The sequence below is a fragment of the Schistocerca nitens genome, chromosome 5 (assembly GCF_023898315.1).
Source record: "Schistocerca nitens isolate TAMUIC-IGC-003100 chromosome 5, iqSchNite1.1, whole genome shotgun sequence".
NCBI lineage: Eukaryota > Metazoa > Arthropoda > Insecta > Orthoptera > Acrididae > Schistocerca > Schistocerca nitens.
Genome location: NC_064618.1, coordinates 361,540,444 through 361,563,666, shown reverse-complemented (window position 1 = coordinate 361,563,666; position 23,223 = coordinate 361,540,444). Strand labels below are relative to the sequence as shown.

The 23,223-nt window shown below is 44.3% G+C and overlaps 1 protein-coding gene across 1 annotated transcript in view; it reads left to right on the top strand.

The window, feature by feature from the left end:
• Positions 1–10,522: 10,522 nt before the first annotated feature.
• Positions 10,523–23,223, top strand: part of LOC126260457 (2-amino-3-ketobutyrate coenzyme A ligase, mitochondrial-like) — a 181,414-nt gene continuing 168,713 nt past the window's right edge. The window contains exons 1-2 of the mRNA XM_049957785.1: positions 10,523–10,535; positions 10,747–10,979. Of these exons, the coding sequence (XP_049813742.1) occupies positions 10,523–10,535; positions 10,747–10,979 (246 nt within the window). The remainder of the gene's footprint in view (positions 10,536–10,746; positions 10,980–23,223) is intronic.

Below are 23,223 nucleotides of genomic sequence, written 5' to 3'. Positions count from 1 at the left end.
CATTGTCTAAAACCGTTTCTAATTCCTCGTAGAAAATACCTTTTTGGTGTCATCACTTTCTTCGGTTGGGGCATGACAATTTATATATGTTAGTTTGTGTTTTCCCGTGCCTATGGTTAGGAGTGAGATTCTGGGGTTGATTGATTTAAAATCTATTAGAGTGGTACAGAGTGATTTCTTCACTGCAAAACCAGTTCCTAGTGAGTGGTTTGTTTCTGAGGCTCCATGGAATATGACATAGTTTTCCATTTCTGTAGCTCCGGTTTCTGTCCACCTTGTTTCTTGCAGGGCCAATAGATCAATTTGATACTTATCTGCCTCCCTTACTACACATTTTGCTGCCCCAGGTTGGTATAGGCTTCTGACATTCCAGGTCCCTAGTTGTATTTCCTTCCGTAGTCCTTGTTCTTGCTTAGGTTGTTTTACAGAGATCAGTCCTATCCGAGGCTCTTCTGTGATGCTAGTACCGGTGATTATTTTTTCCAGGACAGGTTGGTAGCCCGTCACCAACTCCCAACCTGGAGGACCAGGATTTTTCATTCAGGGTTTAGAAAGATTGGTTTCTCCACGCCTTAGAGGTCTTTCTGCCCTTTTGTACATATACCAGGGAATGACAGTAAAGGAAATGGTGAGGACAGGTTTGGGATAGGAAAGGGGAGCGATAGATTGTTGTGGGACACACTTTGTCTGGCTCCTCCCCTTTGGCCTGTCTGGCATGGGTGACCCTGCTGGTAGCTATGCTACCGCCGGCATAGCCCTCCAGATCTGGAGCACGCAAACCTCCTCGCCCGCACGGACAGTGCTACATTAAGGCGGTGTCCCCTGAGGAGGAACAACAAACGATTATGAACTGAAACTAAAACATGCTCTCTAAAAGGACTTCACACAACTAGAAGAAGAAATGAAAGTTTCAAGCTCCACTATACTGACCCCAAGCCCAAGACCTCATCATGTAAATGGTGAAGAAGTGTGAGTGAGGGGAGTAACTATCTCCTAAAAACAATAAAGGTTCATCTGACTTGAGTGATGGTAGCCTCTAACAGCTGCTTGGTAGAGTGACAGTGAAGATCTCAACCTTAATGATGGCAGAAAGAGTGGATTTTGGCATGGCAGGAGAACAGGCAACTCCTTTAACAAAATCCAATTTGCATCTGACTTGGAACAAGTAGCAAAGTGATTGACATCTCTATATCCAGAATAGTAGGGCTGTAAATTTTATGTTTCAGGAATTTACAAACACTGGTCCTTAACCCTCAGTTGAAACACTCACCAAAATCATGATTACAAGCATTCATAATTCATGAGAACAAGAATAACTTTATCCCTAGTGGTAACCAGTACACCTATCAGCAAACGGCAATGAAGTATTTGGTTTCTATGTTACCTGGGTTACCATGATCACAGAGAAATCGTAATTCTCTGGCAAAATACCAGCAAAGAACCCGACTTACATTAGAACCTTGAACATCAACATCCTGATTCAACCAGGCAAACTACACAACCTACATCAACAAAAGATACAAATACTAGCCCATCAGGAAATGCTCTTCACAGATGAAGATGCTAGAGTTTATGATAACTGCTCTACCTTTTAAATGAAAACAGACAAGCTAGTCAAAATAGATGCCACTCATTTTTAGGTATGGCTTTTGTCATAAACAAGAAAATAGTAAATTCATTTAAAGAATTTACAGTTGTATACAAAAGAATCATGATAATGCATGTGCAGATTGCAAATAAGTACCCATTGATTACTGCACATGCACTCACAAACAGTGATAACAAATATTGTGAAAGAGTTCAACAATTTTGGACTAAAGTGGAAGAAAACATGTCAAAAATTCCTGGCAAAGATATAAGACTTCCACTAGGTGAACCCAACTTGCAACTTACCAGGGAAAAGAACACCAAAACCTTTTTGGTAACTTACCACTACATAAATTGACCACGAAAAATGTGAGTAGACTCATTGTGTTGTGTCAGGCAACAATTTAAAAATCACGTTGATCTCACTGAGGAAAAACCTCTGAAAGTAAAAGACCTGGAGGTCATACATACAATTGACTGGTGAATATCAAATTGGTCATGTACCCAAAACAGAAAGAAGTTCATGATGTATAAGTCTACAGAGTTGCAAATGACAGTACTTCTGTGCATCAAAATTAATTTACTTGAGAGAGAATGTACCACATGACAACACATCCCCAAAAATTTCAAACATAAAAGATTGAAGGAATTAATATAAAAGAGTAGTGGGAGAAACAAAAGGCAGGCACCTGCAGAACAGTTCCAAACCAAGATCATATTGAAAGCTAAAAAGCTGATCCCATCGAAGAAGAATATGACAACCATTTATGGGACTTTGAATGTGAAGACACTTTGTTTGAATGAGAGAAATCCTTTCAGAAATGTAACAGCAAAAAAATTCCTGAGGCTAAACAACACTGAAGCGGGAACGTGTAGTATCTCCGCTTACAGTCGCTCATGTGCAGTGAACCGGCGTTTATCGCCGCGCCCACGCACTATGCTCATGGGAGAGGCTTTGTGGCAATGAACGACTAGAGCGGTTTCGAGACTGGACACATTTATTTTTCCTACAGCTACAATAAATGTCACATAACAATCTTCGCTGATGTTCGTCTATACGGGTGCGTTGCACTGGCGGCACGGCTCGGTCACCGATCCCGGAGGGTGTACACTCCAGTGACGAGCCGTGGCGCGACCGCGTGGACCGAGCGAGACAAAAGGCCGCGTCACCGAATGTTCTGCTCCTGGCGCGACCGGAGGCGCCGTAACGTCCGCGAAGAAACGAAGGGCAATTGAACGGCGACTGCGTTTGCGACCGCGCGTACGCGTTTACGGCGGAGTCACGTTGACTCGACGCACGTGGTCCGCGGCGGAAGAACTGGGGAGACGTCTGTCGCATCCCGTCGACTAGCTCGCACTGGGGGCAGCTTTGTTCCCGTGCGGTCCGGTGTGCGACGCACCGTTGCCGAAATTCCGCGTAACGGTACAGCTGCCCCTGCTTGTGTCGGCAGTGCCGTTGTTCAGCCCTTCGTGCGTTGGACGGTGCTGCCGCCACACAGATCCCCCCTTGGAGAGCGGAGCTCCGTAGCTGCGAAAACGCGGCGATCGTTCGGTGGCGCGCGTGTGTTTAAAGTTCGCGCGCTGCGTGATGGCAGTGCGGCAGCTTTGGTGGGGGTCGGTCGGCGTTGGAAGGGCGGCGGCCCGTGACGTCAGCGCGCCGGACCGGCGAGCGTGCGGTGGGCGTGTCCTCGCGCTGGCGGCTAGTGACAGCGGCAGCAGGCACTGGCTGCGACTGTCCGTAGCGATGCGCGTGAAGGTGCGCGTTGCAGGTCATTGGTGGTGACGTCTCGAAGGCGCTTGCGCGAGTGCGTTGCCGTCGGAATAGAACGCGGGTCCGGGAGCTACTACGGACAAGCCGGGCGGTGTGGAGCGCGATGTCCGGAGCTCGACGGAGAAACGAATGCGGTAAGCTGGCGCGGATGCCGATCCGGCCTCAACGCCCGACGCGGCGGAGGCAAACGACGCGAACGCGGGTCCAGGAGCTGTGACGAACGCAGGAGACGGTGTCCGGGGCTCGACTGGAGTTACCGGGCGAAAGCACTTGCAGCTGGAGGTCGGGTCTCTACAGCGGACGGCGGCTCGTGGGCGCCGAATTCTGACGGCGTTCGGCGGCTCGGGCGCGTGATTGCCTGTTTGGGTGTCGTGGCGCGCTGGCGACGCAGCACGGCCGTTTGAATCGGACGCGGCGGCCGGCGCGCGTGACGTAGTCCGCTGGCGGCTGTGGTGGGGGCGACCGGTGCGCCTGTGGTGGGCGCGGTCCGAGCGGCCGTACCAGCTGCCTGGGCGTGGTGGTGGGAGGCGCACGTGGTGGCGCGATGACAGCAGGCTGCAGCTGTGCGTCACCGGCGGCTCCGGGTGCGAGTTCCGTCTGACCGCTGGCAGAGGGAGTGTCGTCCGTGATCAGATCTTCTGCCGGGTCAAAGAAATGCGTGGCTGGTGGAGCGGGCAAGACGTAGGCAGGTTTGACGCGGTCGATTGACACTGTCGACGGCTTTCCGTTGCACTCGATGACCAGCGTTTTGTCTCCTCGGGCGATCACGCGGTGAGGTCCACTGTAGGGCGGTCGAAGAGGTGGCCGTACTGCGTCGGTACGCAACATGACGTGCGTGCAGCGCTGCAGGTCGGCGTGGACGAATATCTTCCCGGTGCCGTGCCGCGTCGGTGCGTGTGCTCGGAGGCCGGCCATGTGACTGCGCAGACGTTCCGCCAGAGTGGGTGCCACGGCGTCGCGTGGGAGTTTTATATCTTCGACAAAATCGCCCGGGATTGTCAGAGATTGCCCGTAAACGAGGTCGGCGGGTGACGCGCCGATCTCCTCCTTCGGCGTGACTCGCAGGCCGAGCAGCACCAGTGGAAGCGCCTCTGGCCATGAGGTGTCGTGGCAGGTTAGAGCGGCTTTGAGAGTCCTGTGTAACCGTTCGACCATGCCATTCGACGCCAGATGGTAGCTGGTTGTCCTGTGTAACCGGGTGCCACACAGTCTGGCGACGTGCGTGAACAACGCGCAGTCAAACTGTCGGCCACGATCAGTTGTCACGTGACTGGGACATCCGAAGCGTGCCACCCAGGTGTCGACGAATGCTGTGGCGACGGTCTCGGCTGTGACGTCCGCGACGGGCGTTGCTTCCGGCCAGCGAGTGAAGCAGTCCACCATCGTTAGGAGGTACCGCTTGCCTTGTGAGGGAGGAAGCGGGCCGACGAGGTCCACGTGAACGTGCGCAAAACGGCGTGTCGCGTCCGGGAAGGTGCCCACGGGTGCGTGGGTGTGCCTCCCGACTTCGGCGCGTTGACATGCGGTGCAAGTGCGCGCCCATTCACGACAGTCCTTCCGAAGCCCGGGCCAGACGAAACGCGCAGCCACGAGCGTCGCAGTGGTGTTGGTGCCGGGGTGTGACAGTCCGTGGAGACGGTCGAAGGCACTGCGCCGGAATTTCTCCGGGAGGAACGGTCGGTGCGTGCCGGTTGAGGTGTCACACCAAATCTTCCGTGCGGAGCCGGGGACAGGCACCAGCTCCAGTTGCAGGCCGTTGGAAGTGTCGTGACGGAAGCGGTGCAGTTCTTCGTCACTCTCCTGTACTTGGGCCACGTCCTCAAAGTTCACAGGGGGTGAAATAACGGCACACGCTCGGGACAAACAATCGGCGACGATATTGTCTATCCCCGAAATGTGTCGAATGTCAGTCATGAATTGCGACACGTACTCTAACTGCTGGAGTTGGCGCGGTGAACACTTAGTGTGGTTGTTCTCGAACGCGTGGGTAATTGGTTTGTGATCGGTGAAAACGATGAACTGTCGGGCTTCTACGGACGGTCGGAAGTATTTCACCGCCGCGTACACCGCAAGCAACTCTCGGTCATAAGCGCTCCAAGCACGTTGCGAATCGGAAAGCTTTTTGGAGAAAAAACCGAGAGGCTGCCAACTCCCGCCGACGCGCTGTTGTAACGCCGCGCCGATGGCGGCCTGGCTGGCGTCCACGACAACAGCTAAGTCCGCGTCATGTACAGGGTGCGCGAGCAGCGTCGCTTCCACGAGATTCCTTTTTGAGCCCGTGAAGCTCTGCTCCATTGCGTCTGTCCAATTCACGAGGGTCTTTCCTTTTGAGGTAGGACCTTGTAACGCCTTAGTCAGCGGCTCTTGCACGGCTGCGGCGTTGGGCAGGTGTCGACGATAAAAGTTCAACATGCCGAGGTAACGTCGTAATTCTTTGTGCGTCTGCGGACGCGGCATGTTCTGTATTGCCTTCACTTTCTCCGATAGCGGTGTCGATCCGGTGGGCGTAATTAAATGGCCGAGGAACTCAATTTCCGTCACGCCGAACTCGCATTTAGCGGGGTTAATGACGATGTCGGCTTCACTCAGGCGCTGAAAGATGGTCGTTAAGTGGCGGCGGTGGAGTTCGGGCGACTTGGAATACACCAAGATGTCGTCGAGGTACGCGAAGCAAAATGGCAAGCCTCGCAAGATGCCGTCCAGGAACCGCTGCCAAGTCTGGGCAGCATTCCGAAGACCGAAAGTCATAAACAGGCTTTCGAAAAGCCCAAAGGGCGTTACGATGGCCGTTTTTTCGATGTCTTCGGGCGCCACCGGAATTTGGGTGTACGCCTTTGCGCAGTCAATCTTGCTGAACACCGCGCAGCCCGCCAAGGCGTAGCTGAAGTCTTGAAGGTGTGGGACTGGGTAGCGGTCCGGCACCGTTCGCGAATTAAGGGCGCGATAGTCCCCACACGGGCGCCACGAATTGTCTTTTTTGGGCACTAAATGCAACGCCGATGACCATGGGCTGCTCGATGGTCGCACGATGCCTTGCCGCAGCATGGCCTCGAACTCTGCCTTTGCTGCTGCGAGTCTGTCCGGCGCGAGTCGACGTGGGCGGCACAATGTGGGGGGTCCGGGTGTGGTTATTATGTGGTGCACCGTCGAATGTTTGATGTCTCTCGGTGCACCAGCTGGGCGGGTGAGGTCGGGGAATTGTTCCAGAATGTCGGCGTACGGTCCGGGGCACTTCACGGGTTTAACGCTGTAGTATGCAGCCTGCCGGCGCTGTCCCGCTATCTTTAAATTAGTTGTGGCGTCGATGAGCTGGCCGTTTGCGATGTCGGCTAGTAGCCCGTAGTGGCAGAGAAAGTCTGCGCCCAGGATCGGCTCATTGACGTCAGCCACGGTAAAAGTCCACGAGAACGTGCGCCGTAGGCCTAGATCTATATTGCGGCTGTGTGTGCCGTAGGTTTTAATAGCGGAATTGTTCGCCGCTGTAAGGCAGAGTGCCTCGGCCCGCCTGCGGTCTCGTAACATAGAACGGGGGAATATCGAGAGGTCCGAGCCCGTGTCGACGAGGTACCTCACGCCTGCCCCCCGTTCCGCAATAAACAGACGCTTCGATATCACACTGCAGCCGGGTGCGCCTAGGTCCGGTCGCAGCTGGCGTTTGGGTGCGAGCAAGGAGTGCGGCACCTGGTTGCTTCGTTGCCGAAGCGGGCGTGGTACCAGCAGTAGCCGCTTTGTGCGTGCTGTGACGTCGGCGGGGTACCGTTGGAGCGGCTGTTGCTGCGTTGCCGGCTGCGCGAGCCGCGCCGCCTGTCGCCCGGTCTGCTGCCGCTGCGGCGCGTGCTGCCCTCTTGCTGCGAGCGCGCCAACCGGTCGACTTGCGTCGAGAGAGCGGCCACCTGTGCGGTCAAGTTTTGCACTAGCTGGTGCAGGTCGGCATCCGATGCGGGTGCGGGAGGCGCTTGCCGCCACGGAGGTGGGGGGACGGAGTCGTAAGCTGCCGCAGCCGCGGTGCTAGGCGCCGTTGTCAGCGCGTCGTGCACCCTGTCGGCCAAGTTAGCGACGGCGTCCAGCTGCATCTCCGTCTCTGCGGCTATCGCTGCCTGCACCTGAGCTGGGACTACACTGAGCTCACTCTCTAGCCTCGTGTTGCGTGCGAGCAGTTCTTCGATGGTCTTTTGCAACTCCTCTAGTGTCGCCATCTTAGTTCAGAGTCGAATACTCGTACAAGAGGAAAGTACACAGTGAAAATAACACAAGGGAAACACACGAAAAGAAAAAAAAATAACACTAAGCAGTCTGCGATCAAAACAAACGCGCACAAAAAACAATACAAAAAAAAGTTAGTTAAAAAAAATTACTACGGAGCACTGTTCGGCGCGGGCGTATACGCGCAAGCCTACTCGCGGTTCCACGTCTCTCGTACCGACGAACGTTTGTCACCACGTGTTTTTTTAGCCTCAGATCACGTCGGGGTCACCTGTGAAGCGGGAACGTGTAGTATCTCCGCTTACAGTCGCTCATGTGCAGTGAACCGGCGTTTATCGCCGCGCCCACGCACTATGCTCATGGGAGAGGCTTTGTGGCAATGAACGACTAGAGCGGTTTCGAGACTGGACACATTTATTTTTCCTACAGCTACAATAAATGTCACATAACAATCTTCGCTGATGTTCGTCTATACGGGTGCGTTGCACTGGCGGCACGGCTCGGTCACCGATCCCGGAGGGTGTACACTCCAGTGACGAGCCGTGGCGCGACCGCGTGGACCGAGCGAGACAAAAGGCCGCGTCACCGAATGTTCTGCTCCTGGCGCGACCGGAGGCGCCGTAACGTCCGCGAAGAAACGAAGGGCAATTGAACGGCGACTGCGTTTGCGACCGCGCGTACGCGTTTACGGCGGAGTCACGTTGACTCGACGCACGTGGTCCGCGGCGGAAGAACTGGGGAGACGTCTGTCGTGTCCCGTCGACTAGCTCGCACTGGGGGCAGCTTTGTTCCCGTGCGGTCCAGTGTGCGACGCACCGTTGCCGAAATTCCGCGTAACGGTACAGCTGCCCCTGCTTGTGTCGGCAGTGCCGTTGTTCAGCCCTTCGTGCGTTGGACGGTGCTGCCGCCACAACACTTTTTTCAGATAAGAAAGCAGATGACAAAATTACACAGTCAAAATGGAAACACATGAAAGAACAATTTGACTCTACAAAGAACTTTAGGGAAAAGAACACTATGACTCTTATAGGGCAATCAAAGGAAAGATCTGCATATACACATCACAGAACATATGCTCCAGAATGCAGGTCAGCAAACTCAGTCTGACGAGTCACAACACTGTAGAGAAACAGTGCAATACTTATCTGAGCTATTCAGCTGTCCAGAACCCACCCTCAAGATTTCTCAGGGAGATTCTTAGTTATTATTACTCAAAATCTCAACTGAAGGTGAAATCTTTAAACGTTACCTTAGACTGAAAAACTACAGGCCATATGGGAAAGATGGCACCATCACAGAATTACTGAAGCACATAGGGATGATCACACTTGAGGAACTTATACAAATCATCATTGGTATTCAGCATACAGAGAAACTTGCAGAAAATCAGGAGTATACACTTATCCAACCACTCCACAAGAGAAGTGACAGAAGAAACATAAATAATAATGAAAAGATCTCTCTCCTTCAATACGTATAAAAGATATTCTCAGCATGTTTACTTCAAAGAACACAAACACAGCTTGAACATAAGATTGCAAGTGGCTTTGAACTAGAGTGCTCATGTGCAGAACAGATCTTCAACCTAAAAACAGTATTGAAATATAAAGCAACTCAGAACTACCCAGTCACGCACACTTTTATTAACTACAAGAATGTACATGACTTGGTTGTATGACAATCTCTTTATGACATTGTAGAATGGCAGGAACTATATCCAGAGACAGTAAGCATCAACAAGCAAATGCTCACAGACACAGAGTTCAAAGTAAAATTAATGAGGGAAATGTCACTAAGATTTCTTGCTTAGCTTTCACAGGAAATGTAGCAAAACAAGCAAACAGTGAAATCAGAGCAACCAAACAGACAGAAGCTCTCAGAGTATACACCTATAAATTGATTTTGAAGAAGTGAGTTAATCTGCACTAAATTTAAAATTCAGAAATTAAACACGAGGTATGGGAAAATTAAAGATATGTCAAGTATCTCAGTGCAATCATAGAACCAATTAGTCTAGTAAAGGAAACAGTGTGTTCAATTACAGAAACTCTTGGCAGTGTACAGGAGAGCATGACATTCTACAACAAAAAGCACATGTCAAGGGAAACAAATGTTGGACATTATAACACAGTGACCAAACCTGAAGTTCTGTATCTAAGTGAAAATATAATTTTCAACAAAAAGGTGATCTGAAAAGATTTTAATGAAAGAATGAAGGATAATAGAGAAAATTATTGCCCCAGAAAAAAATGGAGGATGAATATAGACTGAAATTCTATAAAACAACTGAAAGCTTGTGAAGCCTTGCAGCAAACATAAAAAAACAAGATTAAAATTTTATGGACATGTTCAAAGACTCCCAACATAGAGAGTTACGGAAAATTTTGGCATATGTAGGAAAATTAAAGGGTTTAATGTGGATCCAACAAGTTAAAAGGGCCCTCCAGAAAGCTGATGGATAAGATTTGCTCTGTTACTTTCTTCTCTCTGGCCACATATTAAATCCAAAGTCTGTTTTACCATAAATAATCAGGGATAAATAAATATTCTACTTCTCAATTCTGAAGCATAGAGTGTGAAAGAAATCTGATCTGGCAGCTTGTTTCATGAAATTCATGACACTTGCCTGCATTAAAACAATTTATTATTTTGCTACTGGTTTCGGTCACTGATATCATCTGGCACAAAAAAATTAGCTACTGGAAGTCACATATCAATCATATAGAACCATACAATTGTAATACCTGTCAGTTTTGTGAGCAATAATATACAAGACCAATACTTTTCATAAGTCAACAACCTTCATCAAATGCACACAGTAGGTTCCTGTTGTGTGCGCATTGGGAAGGTTGTTGATATGAAAAGTAATGGTCTTCTATATTATTGCTCATGAAACTGACAGTTAATATGATTGTATGGCTCAGCATGATTGATACGTGACTTGCAGTAGCTTGTTTTTTCATGCCAGATGATGGTCAGTGATCAAAGCCAGGAGAAAATTAATAAATTATTCTATTGCAGCTAATAGTCATGAATTTCCTGAAACATATATCCATTGCTGACAGTTGTGTATAGAAAACATCACAAACTTGTGTTTTCTTAGATTTATTTATAATTTTTTTCATTTAACAGATATCCTTGCTTATTATTTGGTCATGTAATGTTTCTGTATTTCCTGCCCACAGTGATGTTCTCTTTCAAACAGCGAGTGAAAAGCATTACATTTCTTCGAGGTGCACATTCAGATGCAGCTGCAGCTCTTAAGAGCATTTTGTGTGAGGAGCTTAAAAACATAAAGGATGCAGATGCATGGAAACAGGAACACGTCCTTACCTCAAGTCAGAAAGTTCCAATTACTATTGAGGGCCAAAAATCAAAGATACTGAATTTCTGTTCCCATAATTATCTTGGCTTAGCTGTAAGTATATTTAATATATCTTCTTTTACAGTAATTGTTCCTTCTACTCTTTATAATAAATAACCCAAATCAGACTACAGTTTTGTAGATTCTGTCTTTCAGTTTACTTTTACCACTTACATTCATGAAAAATCATTTAAGTAAAACAAAAAAGAATGCTGTATACACGACAGTGTGTTAAAATGTAAGTTGATAACAAAATTGTGTTCAATAGACAAATTATGAGATTTTCAGATCTTGCATTAACTTCTAACTCCTGCTAACAAATAACACTGCACATTTTGTTGAGCAGCAGACAAAAATAGCAAATTACTTTGAACGGGCTTTGTTGTGAGACACAATTATAGTATATAGTAAATGTTCAAATAGTTTTTTGCACAAAATAAAATCCAATAACTAACATCAAGTATTCAAGGCGTGTATATCTCCATACCGAAATTAGTTAATTATTACGGTACAGATATTACGAGACATAGATCACTCGGTGGTGAAGTTTGGAACAATAGTACAAAGCTGCATTTTCCATGGTCAGAATTTGTTGAGAGATTATCTCCAAATTAATAAACTTTAACTTGCTAAATTGTTGGCCTATCATACAGACTCTTCAAACAAAATAGCACACAGTTGTGCTTTACGATCTGCATAGTGAGTACAGGTTTTAGAGATTTCAGGTGGAGCAGGTAACGACGAGGAATTTCTGTGAGATTGCCACACTGCAGAATACATCTCTTGTTCTCCTGTGGTATTTGAAATGAAAATATTTATGTTTTCCAGGTTTTCAGGAGAGTAAAGATAAAAGGAAATAAGGAACTAAGCTAAACAAACTAAAACCAGTAACTAAACCAATAATTAAAATAAAAGCACACATAAAGAATATTTATTTATAATAATAAATAAATAGAGAATAATTTTAATTAACTAACCAATAATAAAGAATAATTTTTAAGTAACTAACCAATAATAATAATAATAATATATTAAAGCTTCCTCTTTAACTATATTTGTGACAGCAAAACTCATATTCTGGTATGTGGTAATGCTTGCTGTATCCATAATAATCAAAAAGCAGCACATTGAGTTATGAATAACACTGTTGGCAAGCCTTTTAGGGAGTCCAACAAGGGCGTGGTTGATTCAGATTTGGTAAACCTAAAATTCTCTGCTACAGTCCAGTTTCAGTATGGTTTACATCTACATCTGTACTCTGCAAGCCACCGTACAGTGTGTGGTGGAGGGTTCCCTTGTACACCACTGTCACTTCTGGCTTCTCCTGTTCCTGTTCCAAACATGTCTCAGGGAGCAAGATTGTTGGTAAGCCTGCCTTCATGTGAGCTCAAATCTGTCTTAATTTTACCTTTGTGGTTCTTTTCACAAGATACATGTATGAGGAAGCAATACGTTGGTTGACTCTTCTACAAATGTACAGACATGAAACTTTTAACAATAAATGATGCCATGATGCAGAATGCCTCTCTTGCAGCATCAGCCTCTGAGATAAATGAGTGTCTCCATGGTTCTTTCATACTTAACTAAATGAACCTGTAATGAAGTGCACTGCTCTTTCACACACACTCAATGAACCCACAAAATGCACTGCTCTTCTTTGCGTCTTCTCTATTTCTCGTAAGTCCTATCTGGTGCAGATCCTAGACAGATGAGCAGTATTCAGCTATTTGTTAAATGAGTGTTTTGTAAGCTAACTCCTTTGTGAGTGAACTACATTTCCTGAGGATCTTTCAATGAATCTGTGGGGTATCTGCCTTACTTGCCATTAGTTTATTCAGTCATTCCACTTTAAATCACTATGTATGCATACTCCTATATATTTTATGGATATAACCACTTCCAATGATTGTTTGGCAATTGTATAATTGCACAATAATAGGTCATTCTGCCTATTTATGCACAACTCATTACATTAGTGTATGTTGAGGATCAATTGCCGATCACTGCACTGAGCATTGATCCTTAGCAGGACTTCCTGTAATTCTCTACAGTTTTCTAGTGTTGCAACTTATCTGCCCACTAAGTCATTTATATATATTGAGAAAAGTAATCCTCCAGTAACACTCCACTAGAGTATACCCAAATGATAATGATACATTGTATTGTGTTTGCTAGAAACTCTCCAGTCCAATCACACAGTTGATCTGATATTCTGTGCACTCCCATTTTGTGAATTAAATGGCAGTGTGCAACTGTACTGAATGCCTCCCAGAAGTCAAGGAACACTGCATCAACCTGAGTTCCAGTATTTACTGCTTTCTGGGTCTCGAGGATTAACAGACCAATCTTGCATTTACATGACTGTTATTTTTGCAGCCCATGTTGATTCCTACAGAGGGGATTTTTAGCCGCCAGAAATGTCAGAATGCACGAGTGTGAAAGATGTTCCAAAGTCTACAACAGACTGATGTCAGAGGTATAGACCTAAAGTTTTGTGCATCTGTTCTATGATCCTTCTTGACAACAGGAATGAGGTGCGCTTTTTTTCAGCCATTAGAAATGCTTCCCTCCTTCAACAACCTACAGTAAACTGTTACTAGAAGATGAGTAAGTATTGTTGCATGCTCCTTGTAGAATTGTATTGAAATTCTATCAGGTCCAGTACCTTTGCTTTGGTGAGTGATTTCAGTTGATTTTCTGTCCCACGTTCACTTATTTCAGTATCAGTCGCTTTAACATTCATGCAGTGGTTTATAGAAGGAACTGCTGTAAATCTACCTCAGTGAAATAGATTTGAAAAATAATTTGAGCATTTTGGCTTTCTTTCTGTCATCTTCTGTGTCAATGTCATTATGGTCACAGTGTGTCTGGACAGATGGCTTTGATGTATTTCTGATTTAACAGAAGACCAAAACTTCTGAGGATTTTCTGATGAGTCATTAAATAAAAATTTACTTTCAGATTTATTGATCATTTCATGCATGGCTTTCTTTGTGTTAATTTTAGCTTTGTTCAGTTTTATTTGTCATGAGCATTCAGCTATGCTTAAATTTGTAGTGAAGCTCTCTTTGCTTTTGTATCAGCTTTTTAATATGGTGGTTAAACTGTGGCAGGTCTTTCACATCCCTCACATTTTTGCACAGCACACACTTGTCTAAGGCATATTGTACAGCACCCTTTAAGTTTGTCCATTGATGGTCAACATTGTCAGTGCTAGATGTGAAATTTTCATGTTGCACTCAGGCAATCTGAAATTTGTGTTGCTCTTGCTCAGAAGAAATATCTTCTTAAATTATCTTTTTATGCCTCTGTATATTCCTGTTTGCAGTCATATTAAATGATTTTTTTTTACACCAAAGTGGAGCTTAGTAATATAAGAAAAATAATCACAGCAGTTCATATGGCCTATTGGATACTAAAGCAACCAGCCAAGCAAGTAAATTTGTGTGGATAGTCTCCAGAGTAAACAAAAGCAATTAAATAATGAAAATTTGTAACAAGATTCCTTCAGTGATGTAAAATAGTTTCACTATAGATAAACAACAAAAGGCATCTGTCTAAAGATGTTTTCTTTCCATATACACAAATGCCTGAAGGACCTCACAGGCCATCAATAAATCCTCCATACTGAAATTGTAATGCAATCCAAATGACTTATCACATGAAAACCAAAACACTGTGAGAATATCCAATTGTAATATAGCTGCACTACTCTTAAGCTAGAGTAAGGGTGTAGTAACTTATATATATGGATATTATAAAAATAATGACTAAATAACTACAAGATTAAAGGATGAGGGAACATAAAGCATGCAAAATTTTATGAACAGGGTCAATGGCAGTGAATTCTGTGGAAAAAATCAATTAATAGTATCTTCCATTGGTTTGTCTGACTCCACTAAGAATGGGTTTATATATCTGAAAGTACAATCTTATATCCCAAATCTGATCAGAAGGTGCACCAATCTACCTGTGGTGGACAAGCAAAATGCAGCATGACAGCATTGACGAAAGTACATGGTGTTCATAGCCACAAGTTTACATGAAATGCTGACAAAATAATGTAGTGTGGGGCAGAGACTGCCCATATGTAAGGGATTGATTAAGGTAATTAAAAATTGCAATTTCCACAGCTTTTCACTCAACACTGAAATAACTAAACAGGTTGCTGAATCTACACAGACACAGTTTATTAATTTAATGCTTGTGATTTGTAAATGCAGATATACATCCAGAATTAATGTTTTAATAAGCTCTGTGTTCCCAAAGCACACTAGAAAATATAGCAATAGCTAGTCTTCCTCATGATGTAGAAAACCTAAACAAACTACATTAAAACTCTATGCATTGCTATTTATACATGTACTTTATTCACCAATTGAACAGAAACCTATAAGAAAGGATGGAAACAAAGAAAAAACACAGTTCTGGAGCCATCAGACTACAGAGCTTAGCTTCTATGTGATTATGCCAGAGGGAACCAAAAAGTCTCTGAAATTTTTCCAGCTACCACTGGTTCACATCACTACACGAAGACAATGACAAACTTCACCATTAATTGGCTCCTGCACAACAGCAAAACATTGATGTCTTCAATGTACAAGTGGCAGGACTGATACTATGCAAGGCCATTTAACCTATGTCTCCAAGAGACTCATTAGAAAGATGCTGATGCCCCTGTACTAAGGAGCCTCTACAGAAAGTATGACAATGGTGAGTGGATAGTGAGAGGTTTCTGGATGGCAAAAATCATAAAAACATTCATATAGGCTTGATTTAGGCATTACATATTAATTCTTCTCAAGTTTCTTCTTTTGAAATGAACTTCAAGTATTGTAAGTAACTTGGACTTGTTTTGTTCATCCAGTTACGCATATCATATTTGAGTTAAGTCTTGCACCATAATGAACTGCAGATTTTTTTACAGAGACATTTATATGTCCATTATTGAATAAGATTGTCATTGACCAGTCTTGACTCCAAGGCTCTCCTCAGGTCTTCAGTGTGGTGTTGGAAGCTCCATGCGTACTTGCTGTGATGTAAAGGATTTTGCTGGTTAACTCCAATCATTGCACACTATCCAAGGAGTACCTCAATGACACAGTAGAACACAAGACAAATATTTGCACTAACACATAATATCATACATATAAAAATATGTGTACTTGTATTATTTATAACCATAACCTGTAACATGGTTGCCAAAATGTTTACTCCCTTATAGATGATAAGGGTACAGTAAGTTTTGCACCTCTGACTCTCAGGGGGGAAATCCCAAATTTAATGATGCAAAGCTCAGTACCCTTGCCGTAGTATTTAGGGGTAGGACTGCATAAAACCATAACCATAATTTTTGTATTATGTAAGTTCTGTATTATGTACAGACATTTAAAAAATAATAAGCAAAAGTAGTTCAGTGCTGTCAAGAAAAAACGGCAACTATTTTCTTTGTATAATAGTGTGTCAATTTGCAGCAATTTGAAGAACAAATGCATCAAAACTAATGTATGTGACTAATATTATGTAATCAGACTATCACTAATGACAGTAGTTACAGTTTCATACAGATGGTCTACTTAAAGATTTCTTTATTATTTCACAGTTTCATTTCATGAAGTTTCCTGACTGATTAAATCTCTATACACAGTTGGATTTTGAATCAGGGTTATTAAATTTATGCATAAAGCTCTTAATGGCTGAGCTGTCCAGATGTGACTCATGACCAACTTTCACATCTTTAATGCTCCTAGTACCTCACTCCTGCCTCTCAAACTGTACAGATCATTCACATACATTGCTGAACTGATACTCTTGAGACAGCATATTGTTGAGACTACAGTAGCCACAGCCTTTGGTTTGTTTCCAAAATACTTAATTCCACCACATACTGTGGTATAACTTTGTGAAAGATCAAAGCTTTCTGTCAAACGAGGATTCAAACTAGGTCTCTTGCTTTTGGCAGGTAGTGCCCTTCAGTGACTCAGCATTCATTCACTGTTCATCTAGAACTATTTAAATCCCATCTCTCAAGAGTAATAGTCCAGCTAGATCAAATTTAAAAAGTGTATGAGAAGTACTAGCAGTATTGTAGGTATGAATGTTTAAAATGAGTTGTGCCTAGATATATTAGAGCATTGCTTACAAAAGGGAAAAGACCACACTCAAGTTTTGGTTAGGCAGACAGTTTTAATCTAGTAGGAAGAGAGACAGCAGCACACACCGTCCTACAGATTGAAAGATTCATTTTGACCTCCTCCATGTTGGAATCTGCAGAAATTGATATGTAAGAGAGTAAGCAAGCAGGATTTAGCAGTAAAACAAGATACATTTATTCTTGAGTTTCTCCCAGTGTATTTCTTGCTCAAACAGTCCACAGGTGTACTGCCGGTCCATAGTGCCCAGCGGGCTCAATATTTCGGCCATCAGACATGTCGCGCTGACGAACTGAGCACCTGAGGGTGGGTGGCCATCTTAAATTCCCTCCCCCCACGAGGTGTTCTCTCCTCTCAGATGCTCAGCAAAGAAAACGAACAGGCAACCAGGGTGGACGAGGCAATTACACTGACGCCACCACAGACACCGACGCCAGCATCTCAGCAACCACCGACGCATGGCCGTGGGCGCGGACCATGGAGAGAACGCCTCGCAGGGGGAGGGGATTTAAGATGGCCACTCAACCTCATGAGCTCAGTTTGTCAGTGCACCTGATGATGGCGACACGTCTGATCGCTGAAATATTGTGCCTGTTGGACACTATGGTCTGGCAGTACACCCATGGACTGTTCAAGCAAAATACATTTAGCTTGTTTCATAGTTAGGAATGTAAACCTTAAGATATTTAGAGTTTTAATTTAATATAAATCAACAGAAAAATGTAACAGAGTTGATCAGAATTGGAGGAAATTAACAATACTTCATGGAAATCTTATAAAAGCATGATATTTGAGCTTCCTACAATGTCTCAGCAAGTGAGGCGGCACAGTGGTTAGTGCACTGCACTCACATTTGGGAGGACAACAATTCAAATTCACACCAGACCATCTTTATTTAGGTGTCAGTGATTTCCCTAAATTGCTTCAGGCAAATACTGAAATTGTTCCTTTGACAGGGTGTTGCCAGTTTCCTTCCCCCACTCTGAAACAATCTGAGCTTGTGGTCTATCTCTAATGACCTTACTGTCAGTGGAGCAGTAAATCCTAATCTTTCTTCTTTCCTTCCTTCCTTCTTCCACTGTATTAAATGCATGTGGATAACATCTTCAAAAAACACTGATATTTGTACAGGTGAACGCCCTGTCATTTTCAAGGCACAAATGAAACAAGAGATCGCTGTGCATGGCAGCATAAAACCCTTGGTAGGCAGGGCTATGCCAACCAGGGATCAAAAGACAGTGTATGCAGAAAGACAACACAAACTGTAGTGTTGTTAGTTGTTTATGGTGTGTGTTGTAAGACGAGACAAATTGTTGTGTTGTTGGTTGTTTATGGCGTGTGTTGTCTTTCTGCATATGTTATCTTTTGATTTCTGGTTGGTGTAGCTTCACTCACCCTTGAGGATTTAAGTTGCCATGCACAGTGATCTCTAGTTTCATTTGTACATTGTGAATGTTAGGTTGATCACCCATTGAAATATCGGTCGTTGGCAAGTATGTTACCTGGTCACATTTCTGTAAATTATTTGAAACTACAGTAACAGCTATTAGTGGATAATAGTTGCACACTATCAGAGGGAATTAAACCACACTATACCAATAGATGAAACTTAAATGATTCTTTTCTTCCAGTTTTGGTCTGTGCAGCTGGTTCCATCTTCAGCACCTTGTTGTCAGCATCTCCATGGATTTTCTCCCTGAAGGACTGTAATACAGAATTTTCTCTGAAATTCTTGTCTCTGGCATTTGTAGAATGTGTTATTTCAATTTAATTTAGACCTCTGTAATACACCCATTAAACACATAATGTAACTTTGTATTTTGTGTGATGTATTTCAGGAGCAACCCCTGCCTCCCTTAAAAACCTATTTTCTGAAGGCAGGCATTATATAAAACAAACATGCATTAGCATTTTTATGAAAGTGCAGGTGGCACACTGCAGTGACAATCATTTAATTGATTTTACACAGTTGAAACAGAGAGCTTGTTGCTAGAAATGACAAAATACTGGTGTACAATGCTATGCTAAAAATGCTGTTTGCTTAGCTGATAGGAACAAGCCAGTACTGGATGGCATCTATTAATACCTACACACAAGACAATCTCCATAAAAAGTGCCATAAAAAGAGTACTCCTGGAATTTTTTCTCCATTGAAACTGTTCACCAGTATCAGGAACTTTGTTTCAGACATTTGTTATTTCTTTAAGACCTGCATTGTGAGTTATCCCTCTGAGTCGTATAATGATTTAAGAACTGTCACCACCTTGGGCAGTTTCATTTGGTTCTATGTCTCTGTCTGCACTATGCAAACCACTGTGAAGTACATGGAAAAAGCTGCTTTCCATTGTACCAGTTGTTAGAGCTTTTTCGCATTGCATTCTCATATGGAACATGGAAGGAATGATTGCTTAAACGCCTCTGTACATGCTGTAAATAGTCTAAATTTGTTTTCATGATCTCTATGCAAGTGAAACATAGGAGATTGGAGTACATTCATGGATTCATACTGTGGTATGAGGGCCAGTCAAATGATAACTGAACTGCTGCAATAGGACCATGGAATGGTTCCATCCAAAAGTAATCACCAAACAAGCTAAAACATTTATCCCATAGGGAATTTCTGAGTTGTAGAAAATGGTTGGCTGCTGATGGATCAACAACCACACTGACTCATCTGGCTAAAACCGGGGTCCACATTTGTTTTTCTTCTGGAAGCTAAAGATATGAAAAACAAATTGTGATAGATCCAGACTGGACAGAGGATGTTACCGTGTTTCCCACCCAAATTGCTTCATCCATTTGGCACTGCAGGATTGGGATTATCATGCAACAGGATGATTCCATTCAATAGCATTCTTGGGAATTTAGATGTTATGGCACGTCTCACATTCTGCAAAGTGTCTTCATAGTGCTGTACATTGATTGTGACCACACACTTGAACTCAACGAAAAGAGGGCCCCTGCAGTTGAAAACGGAAGGCCATCATGACCTTACATAGTGCCACCATTCTGAGCCCAAGAGCAAACTGCAAATCCAACAGTGGAAACATCTGACATTTGCCACACCAAAAAAATCCAAAGCCATTCACACAAGTTCTGGTAAGTTGTATGATATCACCGATTCCCATAATCTCAATCAGACAAAGGCTGCATTGCAGCAATTTCATTGAGAAACACGGCACCATCCTCTATACAGCCTGTATCTTTCACCATATGATTTTCACATCTCTGGTGACCTGGAGAAAGACATGCATGAATGCCTGTTTCAGTCAGACAAGGAAGTGCAAGAATAAGTGGTTGTGAATCCATCAGCTGCTGACCACGTTCTATGGAACAGGACTTGATCATATCATCTCCCATTGGGATAAATTTTTTAACATTTGTGGTGATTACTTTTGAATGGAACCATTCCATGATCACGTTGTGTGGTGTACACTTTTCATTTAATTGCCTCTTATAAATGCTGGGCTGGGGCGGTGCAGCCAGGCAGGTTCTCTTCCCAAGGATATGTCTGCTCAGACAGAACAGAGACAACAAAGCCACTCTTTCCCTTGTGTATTAATGTTTCTTGATGTGCCTTCATTCGTTTTTGATGCATTTTTGCTTCTGTGCTAGTTCTTCTTGATGAGGCAGCATATTTGTGTTTATTGTACACTCACTGAAATTATGTGTTACTAGGGCCTCCCGTCAGGTAGACCATTCGCCTGGTGCAAGTCTTTCGATTTGACACCACTTCGGTGACTTTTGCGTCAATGGGGATGAAACGATGATGATTAGGACAACACAACACCCAATCCCTGAGCGGATAAAATCTCTGACCCAACCGGGAATCGAACCTGGGTCCATAGGATTAACATGCTGTCGCACTGACCACTGAGCTACCGGGGGCGGATGTACACTCACTGTCACTACTGCAGTGTGAGTGTGTCCACCTATGTACTAAGTATGGACTATCCCTTTCTTGTGTTCCATGTCTCTGCTCATTGGTGTATTTTTCTCACTTGGGGTAGATGTTTGCTTTGCAATTGGTATTCTTGGCAAGATACTCTCTTTTGCATAATTTGGGCAGTCCATTCATGTCTTGTTCCATATAGATTCTCTTGCTTCAGGTTGTTGGTCTGTGTTGTTTTCAGTAGTGTGTAGGTGTATTTCTTGTCTTTCTATCTACCATGTCTGTTCAATAACCAGATCTATCATTGCAAAGGTCATTCCAATCTGGGGTCAGGCAAATCTGGATTTACTAAGGAGCATCTCTCTACTTTCTTAGGTTCTACACTCTTTCCCACAGTGTTTTCACAGAGTTCTCCAGATGTCTCTCCAGTATCAGCTCAGCCCTTGAATGTAATGCCATCAGACATTGACTTCTCACTGTCAGCCCTTTGATATCAGTTTGTCACCATGTCAGTTGACACTTGACACCCAGTCTTTCACCAGCCCTGTTGCAGCAGACCCTCCTGCCATCATCAGCCCTATTGCAGCTAGCCATATCATGGCTTGCCTCACGATACCATTGCCAAATGTTGCCACCATTGCTGCCACCTCCATGACTGTTTGAATGGCTGACTCAACTGATCCTACTTGCAGTAAAACAGCCATCCATGCAGCCACGTCCACAGTTGTTGTCAACATTGTCACAGCCAGCCCTCTTGATACCTTTCCCAGCCACCACCTCTGCCTCCTCTGCAGCTGTTCTGGCCAGTGTCGCTGGTACTGGCAATCCCGTCATGTATTTTTATGGGTCTTGGGTTGCGGCTTTTTGTTAACTCCCCCAGCCCTTCCTATGCCTGGCATTCCTCATTATCACCTATGTCCATTACTGGTTCTCTTCAGTGTATTCATGCAACTTACACTGTGTGTTTGAGTCTTATTCTGCATAATGTTTTGTTTGAGTACTCAGCATGTTACCGTTGTTTCCTAGTCACACATTTACCCATTGACTGACTGTCCTTTTTTTTTTTTTTTTTTTCATTCCAGCCTGCTGTGGCAACTATCCAGTGACTCATCCCTTGGGTGCCATGCTTCTCTGAGATGTTTTCAGCATCTCTCTTAAGAGAGGTGGAGTGTAGTGTATGCACGGATGGCAGCCATGCTCGTGAATGTGCCTTGCAGTCTTAACCTCAAGCAGTTGTTTTTCAATGGAAGATTTGCTGGGCTGCTTACTGCCACGCCTCCTACAGCTGCCGCCATGTGTGGGGCTGTAAGCTATGCCAAAATGTGGCACATAGGTCTTGGTAATCAGACTTGCAGTGACAGGCACCTTTCTGCAGACACATCAGCATTTGCCCATGTGACGCTGTGCATGTATACAATTGCTGTCTGGTACTTACGTCACTGCTCAGTCCCTTGACAACCAGTTCTGCTCCAGATTCCAACCCAGCTGACAGTGCCTTGAGTCTGCACTTCACACCACAATGCCTGCCACTGCCACTATCCATCAGACAGTGCCGTCTCATATCTTCACCAGGATCATCAGCCACTGGACACCTGTCAGTCATTCCTGAAAGCCAGACCAGTGTCTTGATGGTCCACAATCTCACAGCCAGATGATACAGTGCTGCTGATCATCCTCGAGACCTCTTAGCTTATCACCATGACCAACGACTGTAGACTTCATCATAGTGGGAAACGGCTACACATTGCCAAGAGCGACTTTTGAGTTGTACTCAAGGGTAGACTTTTGTCCTCTAAAGCTATCATGAGTTTGTTCATGGTTGATAAACAAAGAGTTGTTATTACAAAATCTGAATTCAGTCACTGCCTCTTATACCAATTGACTAAGTTTATAACACATCCCTTAAAGTAAATTCTAAAAAACTTTATAAGTTGACTTTCATGGGATAGTCTGCATCTGCCTTCAAGAGTCTGCAAGTTCATTTCTTCTTTCAACATCTCTGTGACACTCTTGGGTGAAACAAGCCTATGATTATTAATGTTGCCTGTTTTCTTCCAAGTGTTCTACCCATAAACCAAAGTCTGCTACCTGCTTTCTCTATGACTGAGCCTATGTGATCATTCTATTTTATATCCTTACAGTGTGCTACACCCAAGTACTTGTATGAGTTAATGGATTCCAGTTGTGTTTCATTGATACTGTAGTCATAATATGTGATATTCTTTCCTTTTATGAGAAACAAAATTTTACATTT